Here is a 13,653-nt window from a genome sequence, read left to right as displayed (position 1 = left end):
GCCTGTCGGGATAGTTTATTTCTATGTTAAACACCAATTCTTCTATTTAAATTTTTTAACATTTATTATAATGCATATTTCACACATATGATCTTGAATTACTAGCTATTGCTTTTTTGGAATAGCATTTGGCTCATTTTGTAATTGCAAAAATGCCCTTTGCTACATATGACTCCTTGTAATTTTGAGGGTGGAGGGGGCTGGGTAGAGTGGGTAGAAAACAGTAGAAGCCATATTTCTTGTTAATCTCCTAAGACTTTCCTCCCAATTTACTATGTTTCAGACAAATAATTGCTGTGGAAAAGGATGGAAAAAAGTTCTTGGCAGGTTAATCCATAACCTGGGGCTCTTCTTTGTTTCTGATATAAGTTCCTGTGACTGATCAAATTTGAAATAAATTATCCAGGCACTCTTTGGATTCTCAAGCAAGAACATCCTATTCCAACTTTTATAGCCTTGTGGGAGAGCATGTCACACCTTCTAGCTATTTTCTTTACAGAGCAAGCTTTTCCTACAAACTTTTTAAGGATAATCATAGTTTAGCTGTCTTATAAATGACTTACTTCTCTGATTTGATTAGTTGCATGTCCACAGAGCTGGTAAAACCAGCTTTCTTGGACTTATTGCAAAGGATTCACTGAAAAGGATAAAAGGGGAAGTGAGTGGGTCATTCCAAGAGTGGTTTTTAAGCCCGGTCAAGGATAATAGAGCAAGATGTTATTTCTACAGCTTTTGATGTAGTCTGAACAAGTTACATTTAACCTGGTGTACATAATAGAAAGGAAGAAGGGAAATACCTGCCTCAAAACTGTCAGCATGGGCTTGATTTCTGGTGAGGGCACACAGGAGAAGTGACCATTTGCTTCTCTCCCCATCTCTTTCCCCATCTTTCTCTCTCTTCTGTCCCTCTTCCCCTCCCACAGCCAGTAGCTCAATCGGTTCTAGTGTGGCCCCCTGAGCACTGAGGATAGCTAGGTTGGTCAAGGGCCTTAGCCTCAGGTGCTGAGGACAGCTCGGTTGATTCAAGCATTGGTCCCAGGTGAGGTTGCCAGATGGATCCCGGTTGGGGCACATGTGGGAGTCTGTCTCAGTATCTCCCCTCCTCTCACCTAAAAACAAACAAACAAACAAGCAAAAACTGTCAGCATGAAGCCTTGACTGCTTGCTTAAAAGTGCTGTCAGGCCTTCTCCTTAAATGTGCACCCACTAATTTGAGAGCTTGAGGTGGATTGTATCCGCATCGATTATCACTGGGGTGTCCTATTGGTGATCTCTTTCCCTCATTTCATCTACATTTATTAATTAGAATTTCTTTGTAAGAAAGACTTGACCCTCTCTCTGACTTATTTAGTTACCTATTTATTTATATCCATATGGGCTTAAATATATGAACTTTATTCTGTGGGTTATCATTCAATAGAGTTGTTATTTTGTTGTCTGACTGGTGGTGGCACAGTGGGTAGAGCATTGACATGGAATGCAGAGGTCCCAGGTTCAAAATGCTGAGGTCGCTGGCTTGAGCATGTGTTCATTAGCTTGAGTGTAGGCTTCTCAGCTTGAGAGCAGGGTTGCTGGCTTGAGCAAGGGGTCACTGGCTCGATTTGAGCCCCCCAGTCCAGGCACCTATGAGAAGTAATCAATGAACAAGTAAAGCAACTAAGAGTTGATGCTTCTCACCCTCTCTCAAAATCGGAAAAAAAAATCTTCATTTTGTTGCTTGAATTGTTCCAGCTGTGGCTTTAGAGAGCTCTTTCAGGTTGGCTTGTGCGCCGTTTTGACTTGCCCCACCATGTTCAGTGAGCATATCCTTACTTTCCGGCAGCAGGAGGTTTTTACATTTCTCCATAAAGCTCATCAGAAGCACCAGATAATCACTGTCTTTCTAAAGCACTCAGCATGTAATTTATATTAATGTAAAATGATGTTAAAGGTTATCAAAGCAAAGTATCATTCATTACATGTAAATTACATGTCAAGTCCAAGTACTGGGAGAGAAATGGCTACATAGGCAGAGGATCAACCACTTTCCATTTTTATCCAAAATGTTACCACCACTGAGCCACACTGGGGCCTTTGAAGTCATGTGATATCGCTTTAAGTGTGACATGTCAGCTACTCTCCATTCGTAAAATTCATCTTCTATTCTGGTAGAAATGGGAGTTCAGTGGGACAAAGATGTGGCATTCAATACAATGTATTTCTCTAACAACATTCGTGACATGAATACACAGAATATGAAATATTGCACTAACTATTCTGTTTTAAAAATGCTCTTGTAAGAGGGAGGCGGGATGAGACTCATACATCTATTCTTGTTAGCAGCTGAATTTGAATCTTCATATTAACTTCCCTTGTGCTGCTGGCCAATACAAGTTCTCAAAGGAAAGACAAGAGGACAAGAGGAAAAATTCAGACAAATGAAACAGTAAGGGGTGCGGGGAGAAATGTCCATTTTTCTAATTTGAAGAAACTTCAAATGAAAAAAAAATTCTGTAGTGTTTTGAGTAGAACTGATACAACTTAATTTACTTAAGGCATTACAATTAGAGCACAGATCAGGAATTTTAAAAGACGTTAAGTTTTAGCAGTCTTATGTGTTTGTGTGTGTGTGTGTGTGTGTGTGTGATGAAATGACAGATTTGTCCATCCAGGGAGCCTACCAGATCAAGGAGTAGGGACACATTACTCTGGTTCAAAAAGGAAAGGTATGCCCTGAAATAAAATGGAACCAAAATAAGACGCAAAAGTTCAGGTGGTCTGTGTTCACCTGTACGAAGCTGGGGAAAAATGTAAATAAGAAGATTGACTTCCTCCTGTAGGACAGAGAGATGAGTGAGATTAAGCAAGATATAAGACAAGCTGATCCCCCCCCCCCCCGCTCTATAGAATTCAGCCATCAGTTTGCTGGGTTAGGTGTATTGGCCTCTGCCATGTCCAGGTAACTCCAGCCGTGGTGGGTGTCAACACTGTTCAAAGACTTTGCACGTGTTGCTCTGGGAATGCATGGGGCAGCCGGCCAAGAGTCCTCAGCATCCAGATGCCAGTCCACCACAAGTCCAGAGCAGCTATATCCATGTTAAAACAGGTCATATCACTTTCAGGGCTGCGATATTCAAGAGGAGAAAGTGGACCAGTGACCCCGGCCTTAAGAAGAACCACTTCTGGAATTGGGCAGACCCCAGACCAGTATTTCTGGGGGAGATTCAAGAAAATAAAAGTCCCAGGAACAGTGGGCCTTAGCCAGGCTCTATGAATTTCAGGCTTTGTCAATTCACTCGTTCTATCACAGGGCCTCATCGCCCTGATATGCCAAGGCATGTCATGAATGAGGCGCCATGGTGTCTGGAGCAGGTATAACTGAGTATTCACCCAGACGTGACACACTCAGATTCTTAATTTCCATGTTCCTCAGGATTCTGACATTGATGTCATTACTATCGTCTCAGCAGCTGTGTGGTTGGGTCTTCTGCCTCTAGTTTTCTGTTTTGATTGTTCTGACATCCAAGAAAAGTATTTAGAAAGATGATGGTTGTTTATAGACCCTGGTGCTCAGGTTTTTTTTTTTTTTTTTTTTTTTTTAAGCTAATGAAACAGTTATAACCTTTCCCCCCTGCAAAAATCCCAGGATGTAATCAATTCCCAGGAGTTGTCCGAACATCGTAGATGAGGTATGCAGACAGCCCTATATTGGGTAGGGGATCAGTTTTTATTTGTCACCTGTGGGTCCCCTAGCCCTCAGCCTCCTCCACTTTTCAGGAGCCGATGATCTAATTGCTTTATTGTTTAATTTTCTCTCTTAGTGAATATCTCCCATCTATTTCACTATATCTTCCTACCACCAGATGGTGGAAAGGGAAAAGAAAATAACTGGACAGTCAATGAACGTGGTAGCTGGCAGAATGCGGTGAAAGGTGTGGTGGTGAATGGACCCAGAAGGGAGTTACCAAATTAGCCATGAATTCCCGCGAATTCCCTATTTTCATTTTAGTGTCCACTCGGGGGTGGGCTGTGCAGGGCTGGGGGTCAGCATGACACAGTGATGCCGGTTGGGGAGGGAGTTGGCCCTTGCCTTAATGTATTCCTGGGAACACCATCAGAGCCTGGGAACACTGCCCAGCAACCAAACCCCATCTGGCCCAGGCATGGGGTTAGGGGTCCCTGCGAAAGTCTGAAAAGTCAGAAGTCGAAAGTCCGAAAGTCGGAGCGGGCGATGCGTCCCACTGGCCCACTGCGTCCTTCTCTGTCTTTCCGCAACGCCATCCCACTACCTCCTACGTACAATCTCGCACCTGGCCTGTCATTCCCACGCTGCACTTAAGGGACAGAGCATATGTCTCCCTCTATCCGGACCCCTTCTCCCTCATTCCCAACAGCTCCTTCAGTGAAGCCTTATTCTTCACAGTTACCAGCCACCACTCTCAGCAGGTGTTCGGCCGCTCACCTGGCCCGGGTCTCCCCGCTCTCAGCTGGTCCTTCCCCTCCGGTCGTGCCCTAGCGCTCGGACCCTTCCCCCTCCTTCTCCACGTGCCCCTCCACTCAGATGCCCCCTCCCCCCACGGACCCCCACGGACCCCCACCTCCTCGGGTCTCGAGGAGTCTCGCGGCATTTCCCGGGGCGTTAGCCGAGCCGCCGCGGGTGGGGGACGAGCTGGGCCCCTCCCCAGCGGGCGGTGAGGAGGGGCGCCGGGGCGCCACAGCCGCAGGGACGCCCCGCCCCGCCCCGCCAGGCCCCGCCCCGCCCACCAGGCCCCGCCCCGCCAGGCCCCGCCCCGCCAGGCCCCCGCCCCGCCCCGCCAGCCCCGCCCCGCCCCCGCCCCGCCAGCCGCGCGTCCCCGGCAGGCGGAGCCGCAGGAGCACCGCGGCGGCGGCAGCGGCGGCGGAGAGGAGGGAGAGCGGGCTGCGCTGTCGCGGCTGCCGGGCGCTGGGCTGGGCGGCGCTTTTTTTTTTTTTTTTTTTTTTTTTTTCGCAATTTCCACTCGCGAGGAGCAGGAAACCCGGCGCAGCCGGGCGCAGCGGGCCGCGATGCAGCAGCAGCAGCAGGAGTCGCCCCGGGGCAGCAGCAGCAGCGGCAGCAGCGGGCGGCGCTGAGCCGCCCCGGCCACCGCTCCGGAGGAGGAAGCCGGCCCAGCCGCCGCGTCCGGATCCCCGCGCCCCGGTCCCGGTGCGCCCCGACCCCCGCGCCCCGACCCCGGCGCCTCGCTTTCAGCGCCCGCCTCCGCCAACTTTTGCGCTGCCTCGGCGGCCCGGCTCGGCTCGGCGCCAATGGGTGAGTGGGGAGCCGCCCGCGCCGGGCGCCGGGTGCCCACCGAGCCTGGGGGCGGCCAGCCTGGCTGAGGACCGAGGAGCCGGGCAGGGCGCCCCGGGGGAGGGCCCCGACGGGGGACACTGCTCGGGGAGCCCTGCCCGCCTCTCGCATCCCCGCTCGCTCCCACTCGTGCTCGTGTCCCTGCCGACCCCGCGCGGCGCGGACGGGAACCCCGCGGGCCGGCCAGGGCTGGCTGGGCTGAGGGACGCAGGGGGTGTGGTTGGCTTTTCGGGTGGGCGGGGAGAGTTCGATCTTGGCCATTTTCTCGCCCCAGCGCGCCCTCCTCTGCGCTGAAGACGCGGGGACCCAGAGCTGGTGGGCTCTGTCCCTGCGTGGGGCTCGCGGTGCCTGCCTTGCCCGCCGCCGGGGATGCCGGATTTTCGGGGTCTTGGGGCGGCAGGGAGCCCGATTACCTTTGCTGGGGGCTGGCGTGGTGGGGGGCGGGAAACGCCCCAGTGCCGGGCTTGGCGTGCCATCCTCGGGTCCTGACTCCTCTCTGCTGCCTTCCTTCCTCCAGCCCGGGGAGCTATCCGCTCCGTGGTGCTCAAAGGCCACTTCCCACATCCTCCAAGTCTGCAGGCTGGAGAACTGGAGACCGCGATCCAGCCCTTGATTTACTGATAAAACAGCAGTTCTAAGAGGCAACTAACCCTTAACATCCCCGCCCCCCGGGTCCCACCTGGTATAGACCCCCGAACACTGGAGCCACCCTGTTGCCTAGAGAACCCGACACTTTACTGGGCAAAGGGTTTGTGACTTCTTTGGCTATTAAAGGTCTGGTCCACCCAGCCGATATTCTGGCTGGCAGCCAATCTGTTTTTCATGCCTTTGGCAGGTTATTTTAGGATGTTTCTAGGCCAAGCATAGGAAGGCTGTAGGTTATAATAAATTATGATAAAGTGAGACCTTTCTGTGTTCAGGTAACAGGATTTGGGTAGGCTAGTCAGAAAGTGATAGGCGAGCAGTCAGTCACAGGAGGCACACGAAGACAGATGCACTGGAAAGGGGAGGTTTAGCCTAGTCAGTTGTTGACAGGCAAAGTCGAAATTCCATTTGTGGTCATTTGCCAAAATCGGTTTTCCTTTTCTGAAGTGGTGCTGGTCTGATGGCCTCTCAGCTTCAGTGTCACTTTTTTCCCAGCGCCCTTCTCTGATTCCCTCACTATCCCAGTCAAGTAGTTCCCCTGTTAACCCTTCTCCAATAGCACCTTTTCCTTTTTATAGCAGTATTACATATGTATCGAGTTTGTTTAACATCTGCCTCCCCTACTGTAAGCTCCATGACCATAAGGACAATGCTGTGTTGCCCTGGTTTTGCTCAGCACTGTTTTCTGTGGTGCCTGGCACAGAGCAGGCCCTAAATAAATATTTATGGAGGGAAGGAAGGGAAGGGAAGGGAAGAAGGAAAGGGAAGGAGGAAAGGGAAGAGGGAAGGAAGGAAGGAGGGAGGGAGGGAAGAAAGGAAGGAAACAGGGAAGGAAGGCGGGAAGGAAAGAAAGAAGGAAAAAAGGAAGAAAGGAGGGAGGGAGGAAAGGAAAGGGAAGAAAAGAGGGAGGGAGGGAGGGAAGGAGAAAAGGAAGGAAGGAGGGAAGGAAAGAAAGAAGGAAAAAAGGAAGAAAGGAGAGAGGGAAGGAAAGAGGGAAGAAAGAAAGGAGGGAGGGAGGGAAGAAAGGAAGGAGGGAAGGAAGGAAGGAAACAGGGAAGGAAGGTGGGAAGGAAAGAAAGAAGGAAGAAAGGAAGGAGGGAGGGAAGGAAAGGGAAGAAAAGGAGGGAGGGAGGGAAGGAGAAAAGGAAGGAAGGAGGGAAGGAAAGAAAGAAGGAAAAAAGGAAGAAAGGAGGGAGGGAAGAAAAGAAGGAGGGAAGGAAGGAAGGAAACAGGGAAGGAAAGAAAGAAGGGAAAAAGGAAGAAAGGAGGGAGGGAGGGAAGGAAAGAAGGAGAGAAGGGGGTAGGAAAGAAGGAGGGAGGGAAGGAAGGAAAGAAGGAGGGAGGGAAGGAAGGAAGGAAGACAAAACACTTTACTCCACACTCTTGTTTTGCTTTGGCACCTAGTAAGATAATTTAGTTCATTAACAAAAATATATACTTTAAAATCACTAAGCACTTTAGTAACAGGTTGGTTTCTCCATAGGTAACCAAAAGTGCTGTTTTGATCACCTTTTGGTTTGGGTGGGTTGCTGTTGCCGTGAGGATTGTACACACACACACACACACACACACACACACACACACACACAAAGAAAAGAAAAGAAAAGAAAAGAGAAAAGAAAAGAGTTATATCTAAATGTCCAGACATTTTCTCCGTGGCTAGACTGTGCTTGCTGTATCTCAGTGAGAGGAGGGCTAAGGAGTTCTATTAAGAAGAAACAGATCTGTTTATCATTCGAGTATGAACTATTTCATTATCCAGATCCTTCTAAGAAAATTAGAGTGCTTCTGCAGTTTATGGTCTTTACAAGCTTATATATGTACTTTTTACTATAACCATTACAAAAGCGCGCGCGCGTGTGTGCGCGTGCGCACACACGCAGAAAATTATCTTCATTTTTTTTTCAGGTGTTAATTCTTAGAGGCAATAAGATTAAAATTAATACTGTCTTTTAACTCATTAAAATGCTCATACTGGCTGTGGCTCAGTCTGTTAGAGTGTCATCCCATAACACCAAGGTTGTAGGTTCAATCCCTGGTCAGGGCACATACGAGAAGCCACCAAAGAATGCACAACTAAATGGGACAAATGAATGCTTCTCTCTCTCCCTGTCCTCCCTTCCTCTCTCAGTCTCTCTAAAAATCAATCAATAAAAAAATACTTATAGTGGGATCTAAGATGTTCATAGTAGCTCGTGGCTAAAGACCACTTGCTTTTTCTCCTAAAGGCTCTTCAGCAGTGTATTTGTGATGAAGAACAGGTGTTTAACGATTGATCTGTATGTCTTCCAATGGAGCCACCTAACAGTGCTGTTTCTGAAGCAGGTGTGTGTGTGTGTGTGTGTGTGCGCGCGCGCACACACACACACACACACACACACACACAGGAACCCCCGCCTTCCCTAGTCTTTGGCTTTCAGATTTGTTCAGTTTATCAATCTGAGGCACTTGTATCCTTACCTAGCCTGATAATGATTTTTCTGTTGATGTATAGCACAATAAAACTGGATTATATGGTCTTTGATCCGAAAAGTCTCAAATCCCTAGCCCTGAAATGAAGCCTGTTACTTGTGAAATGGCCTCTTACAAAAGCCCTCTCAGAATGTGCCCTCTGAGCTTGCAGGGAGATGCCTACGGTGCCCGATACAGGGAAAGCCTCTTGTAATTACAATCGCACACATATTATTACCACCCAAATCTGCAAATAGTGAAGGATTTGCAAGCCCAGCAAATGATTTCTGTGTAAAGAATTCCAGAGTAACAACAGAGTTTGGACTGTTTTTAGCAATGTATTGTTTTGGTGGTAGACGGCTTTATACTGAACCAAAGCTAAAATGAATAGCATGTATTAACCTCCACAAACAGTCTTGAGTTAGAAATGGAAGAAAAGGCTCCACCGTTATTGCCCATGACTGCAGGTCCATCACGGCACAGGCAAACCCTTGCTACTGAGTCCTGGTTGCGCAAACCTCGCTTGTCTCTTCTCTGACCACTTCAGTTCTTTCTGCATTGCTGGCTTTCTCTCATCAACCGTTGTATTTGTAATTGTTTTAAAGTAGGTTGCATACAGTGGTCAATATATCCATCCATCCATCCATCCATCCATCCATCCATCCATCCATCCATCCAATACTTCCTAATCTCCTGCCCTGTGCCAGGCGCTGTGCCAGGAACAGGTGCTCAGCACACGCAGACCTGCTGGCTTGGGCTTCTCAGTCCAGTGGAAGAGGTAGACTTGACTCATGACAGTAAGAAATCATCAGTCGTGGCAGGTCTCACGAAAGGAGATTAGCGAGAGGGAATTTGATTTAGGCTGCAGAGTGATAAGGACAGTGGCATTGAGGAGATGGTGTTCGAGGTGAAATCAGAAAGTTGAGTAGGACTCGTCACTTCCCTGCAGCCACACCCCCAGGAACCCACCTGGGCTGGAAGAGCAGGTTTTCTCCGTGCAGCGAGGGAGACCCTGCACCGTGAGGCACCGTGGGCACCATGGGGCATCACAGCAAGAGGGTGTGAGGAAGGACCACATATAGGGTTGGGCCCAGATCACGTGCTTTGGGGGAACACTTAAGGCCCGGGGAAGAGCAGTTCTGTGATTGGGTGTCTTAATAAATGTCCTCTGGAAGCAGGGTAGACTAGATGAGGCTGTGGTGGGTAAAGAAGCAGCAGTCACTCGTTAGCCAGGATTGGGGATGTTTGGTGACGTTTGTGGTTTGGACAGAGTTCATGCTTTGTCCATGTTCAGACATGATTACTGAGTGGCCTCGTTTTCATCTTGTCCCATCCCCCTCAAAGCGGCCTTGTCTGTTGTTAGTGTTGTGTGCAGTTGTTTATGTTCAACAGGAAAGTGCCCGGCCAGCTTCCGGACAGCAGGGGCTGCCTTTCTCTGTCCCTGAGTTAACCAAGTGAGGACTGGGCAGGGAACAGGAGATAGTAGGGGAGGAGAAGGGCTTTCTAAGTGTATTCCGTGGCTAATCCCTTCATATCAGCAAGCTCTAGTCCTGGGACTGTTGTTCAACGTTAAGCAGAATGGACAACTGAGATGCTATTCCACAGGAAGAGAGCCAGCTGCTGAGAACCCAGAAGTCAGGGTGGCTCTCAGTGGGAGAGATGCAGGGCAGGAAAACACTAGAATCCTTTCAGTGTGAGGGAAGGAGCCTCTCTCACGTGGTGATTCTTGGAGTGTAATGATTGATATGAGAAACGAGCAGCATCACCTCCCCTGGGATCCCATTAGAGACACACATCCTCTGGCCCGACTCTGACCTACTGAATCAGGAACTGTTGGGGTGGAGCCCAGCAGTCTGTGTTAATGAGTCTTCCAGGTGGTTCTGATGTGTGCTCAAGGTCAAGTGTAGAACTTCCTTGCTGTGCAGTTGAGAAAGCTGAGGTCCAGAGTACATGGGTCACTGAAGAGTACACGGGCACTCTGGTTATAGAATAGGATGCTGTTGTGACACATGACCTTAGAGGAGGAGAAAAATATGTTCCCAGTCAGAACAAACCTCCCATGGAGTTACTAGAACAGTACGGTGTTGGCTCTCCCATGAACCCAGTCCCAGCCAGACCCTCCAACACCAGAGCATCAGTGCCACTAGCTGGCCCACCTCATCGTTAATCACTTGGACTTTTATGAGTATCACTTAGGTCTTTCCCATCACCCTTCTTTTTCCTCTGTCTTCTTTAGAAGGGACAGTAAAAATAGATTGGTAGCACTGTAGGGGTTTTGATACTTGTTTGAGATTTTCTATACCTGGTACCTGTATTAGCTTCCAATTGCTGCTGTAACAGATTACTGCAAACAGTGACTTAAAACAAAACATGTATTCTTACTTTTCTGGGGGTCAGAAGTCTGAAGTGGGTCTAGCTGGACTAAAGTCAGATGTCACAGGGCTGCATACCTTCTTCAGGCTCCTAGGGGAGAATCCCTTTTCTATTCTACAATAGTTCTTTCCAGCTTCCAGAGCCCGCCGACATTCCCGGCCTTGTGGCCCGCTTCCATTTTCCAAACCTGCAATGGCCAGTGAAGTCTTTCTGAGATCATATCACTCCAGTACTGACTCTTCAGATTCTGTCTGCCACATTTAAGGAGGGCAGGGACTGTGGTCATTGTGTCCCTGTGTCTGGCACATGATAATCCTAAAATGAATACTTTTGAGGTAATTATTACTCCTAACTTTCTAGTTAACTTTACCCAGGTGTGTCTTAGACACCTCAAACAGAGCATGTTATAAATTCAGCTCAACATTTCTCCTCCATGGCACTTGATCTGACTCTATTTATTTATTTATTTTGCATTTTTCTGAAGTTGGAAACAGGGAGGCAGTCAGACAGACTCCCACATGCACCCTACCGGGATCCACCCAGCACGCCCACCAGGGGGCGATGCTCTGCCCATCTGGGGCATCGCTCTGTTGCAATCAGAGCCATTCTAGTGCCTGAGGCAGAGGCCATGGAGCCATCCTCAGTGCCCGGGCCAACTTTGCTCCAATGGAGCCTTGGCTGTGGGAGGGGAAGAGAGAGACAGAGAGGAAGGAGAGGGGGAGGGGTGGAGAAGAGATGGGCGCTTCTCCTGTGTGCCCTGGCCGGTAATCAAACCCAGAACTCCTGCACACCAGGCTGACACCCTACCACTGAGCCAACCGGCCAGGGTCTTGATCTGACTCTTTTATTCCGCATTTCCTTGAGAGTATTGCCACCTTTGCTGTCACCTCCCTAGGTAATTCTGCTCCTTGCCTTACCTTTTCTTCCTTCTCTTCTCCCCTCTCTCAGCCACTCCCAATACACAGTTGGGCCCAGATGTTTCTGCAATTGACCTCATATAACTACCATTCTGCAGCTGCTTTAGGTCCTGAATGCCTTAGCAGAGCCTTTGTGAAGCCTGGCAGCCACCCAAGCTTTTCCTTGCTCCATGCTTGTTCAGCCTGAGCCTTCCCCGCCTAGTTCCCCTGATGGAGAATGAATGATTTCACTCTCTTCTCTGCCTTGTAGTCTCCCTGTATTAGTTTCCTCTTGATGCTGTAACAAAGTACTGCAAACCCTGTGGCTTCAAACAACATCAACTTGTAATCGTACACTTCTGGAGGTCAGGGGTCTGAAATGGTGTTTGTTGGGTTGATACCAAGGTGTCAGCAGGGCTGCTTCCTCCTGGAGGTCTGGGCAAAAACCCATTTCCTCTGGGTCTTAGAGACGGTCTGCATTCCTTGGCTTGCGGCGACATCACTCTAACCTCTGCTTATGTGCTCACATCGCCTCTCTTACTCTGACTTTCCTGCCTTCTATAAGGACTGCTGTATTAGATTAGGCCAGTGGTTCTCAGAGTGTGTGCCAGGGCACACTGGTGCGCCCTAGAAGATTTCCAGGTGCACCCTATGGTATTCCAGAGAAATATGTGCCTGTTGGGGACCAAAAAACCAACAGGGTTTTTGGAGTTTAGATTTTTGGGGGACAGAGGTGTGGGAATTGGCTATAAGCTGGCAGTCTGTCCAACCCCCCACCTCACTTTCTCGATTAGTTTGTAAAAGGCTATTAAGCTGTGGTGCTGGATTGTTTACACTACTCACCATGTTCCCCGGAAAAACTGGAGGCAAGTTTTTTCTATCCTTTGTTTGGTGTAAAGTTAAGATGATAGGTATGGTGGGGGTTTTCTGCACTCAACACAATTAAAAGTAAAAAGAGAGGAATTCTTCAAATTATTGATGAGGAAATGAGATTTTGCCTATCAAATATATGCCCAAACATTGAAGAAATCGGTAGGACACACCAGGCTCATGTTTCTCATAAATGCAAGAATGAAAAAACTTAAACACATTTGCGCCGGAACCTGTCGAATTTACTAAATCTTACTAAGAATGTATCTATCTATCTCTCTTTCTCTATATAAAGATAACTTTTTTGTCGTTTTTTAAAATTTTTTAACCCCTATTTATTATGAATTCTAAAAAGCATAATTCAAAAAATGTAACATAAAAATGTTTTTTAATGTCAGAATAAATTTAATTTTGTCGTATTTATTTCATTTAATTACCATAAAAGCACGCTTGGACTTTATATATTTTTTCTTTAATATTTGACTTAATTATTATAACATATTTCTCAGAAATTTGTATATAGTGTGCCTACAATTATTTGTAAGATTTTAAATGCGTCCAGACTTCAAAAAGTTTGAGAACCACTGGATTAGGCCCATCTAGATAATCCAGGTTACCCTCCCCATCTCAAGACCCTTAAATTAATTACATCTGCAAAGACTCTTTTTTGCCATGGAAGGTAGCATAGTTATAGGTTCTGGGGACTACAGTGTGATCTTCTTTTTTTTTTTAATTTTCATTTTAGAGAGGAGAGGGAGAGAGAGAGAGGAGAGAGAGAGAGAGAGAAAGGGGGGAGGAGCTGGAAGCATCAACTCCCATATGTGCCTTGACCAGGCAAGCCCAGGGTTTCGAACCGGCGACCTCAGCATTTCCAGGTCGACGCTTTATTCACTGCGGCACCACAGGTCAGGCCTACACAGTGTGATCTTTAGGGTGCTATTATTCAGCCTAGCACACCCCTTGTTCATCTTTTCTTTTTAGAGAGAAAGAGAGAGAGAGAGAGATAGAAGTATCAATTCGTTGTTTCACTTAGTTGTGCCCTGACTGGGGCTTGAAAGGACAACGTCGGGGGTAGAGCTGGTGCCCTCAGGATCGAGCTGGCACCCTTGGGGT

The 13,653-nt window shown here is 48.2% G+C and overlaps 1 protein-coding gene across 6 annotated transcripts in view; it reads left to right on the top strand.

The window, feature by feature from the left end:
* The window catches only part of SH3KBP1 (SH3 domain containing kinase binding protein 1), a 442,009-nt gene that overhangs the window by 98,701 nt on the left and 329,655 nt on the right, over positions 1-13,653 (top strand). Inside the window, exon 1 of one of the 6 annotated variants that reach the window (XM_066357661.1) lies at positions 4,954-5,266. The exons of 1 other annotated variant lie outside the window; for it this stretch is intronic. In XM_066357661.1, the coding sequence (XP_066213758.1) occupies positions 5,263-5,266 (4 nt within the window). In that variant the 5' untranslated portion in view covers positions 4,954-5,262. Of the gene's footprint in view, positions 1-4,953; positions 5,267-13,653 lie in introns of those variants that run through there. 4 more of the 6 variants (XM_066357663.1, XM_066357657.1, XM_066357659.1 and 1 more) reach the window with 4 other exon arrangements.

This window comes from Saccopteryx leptura, chromosome X (genome assembly GCF_036850995.1).
Source record: "Saccopteryx leptura isolate mSacLep1 chromosome X, mSacLep1_pri_phased_curated, whole genome shotgun sequence".
Lineage (NCBI taxonomy): Eukaryota > Metazoa > Chordata > Mammalia > Chiroptera > Emballonuridae > Saccopteryx > Saccopteryx leptura.
Note: the sequence above shows the minus strand (reverse complement) of the source record. Positions and strands in the feature narration are given on the sequence as shown.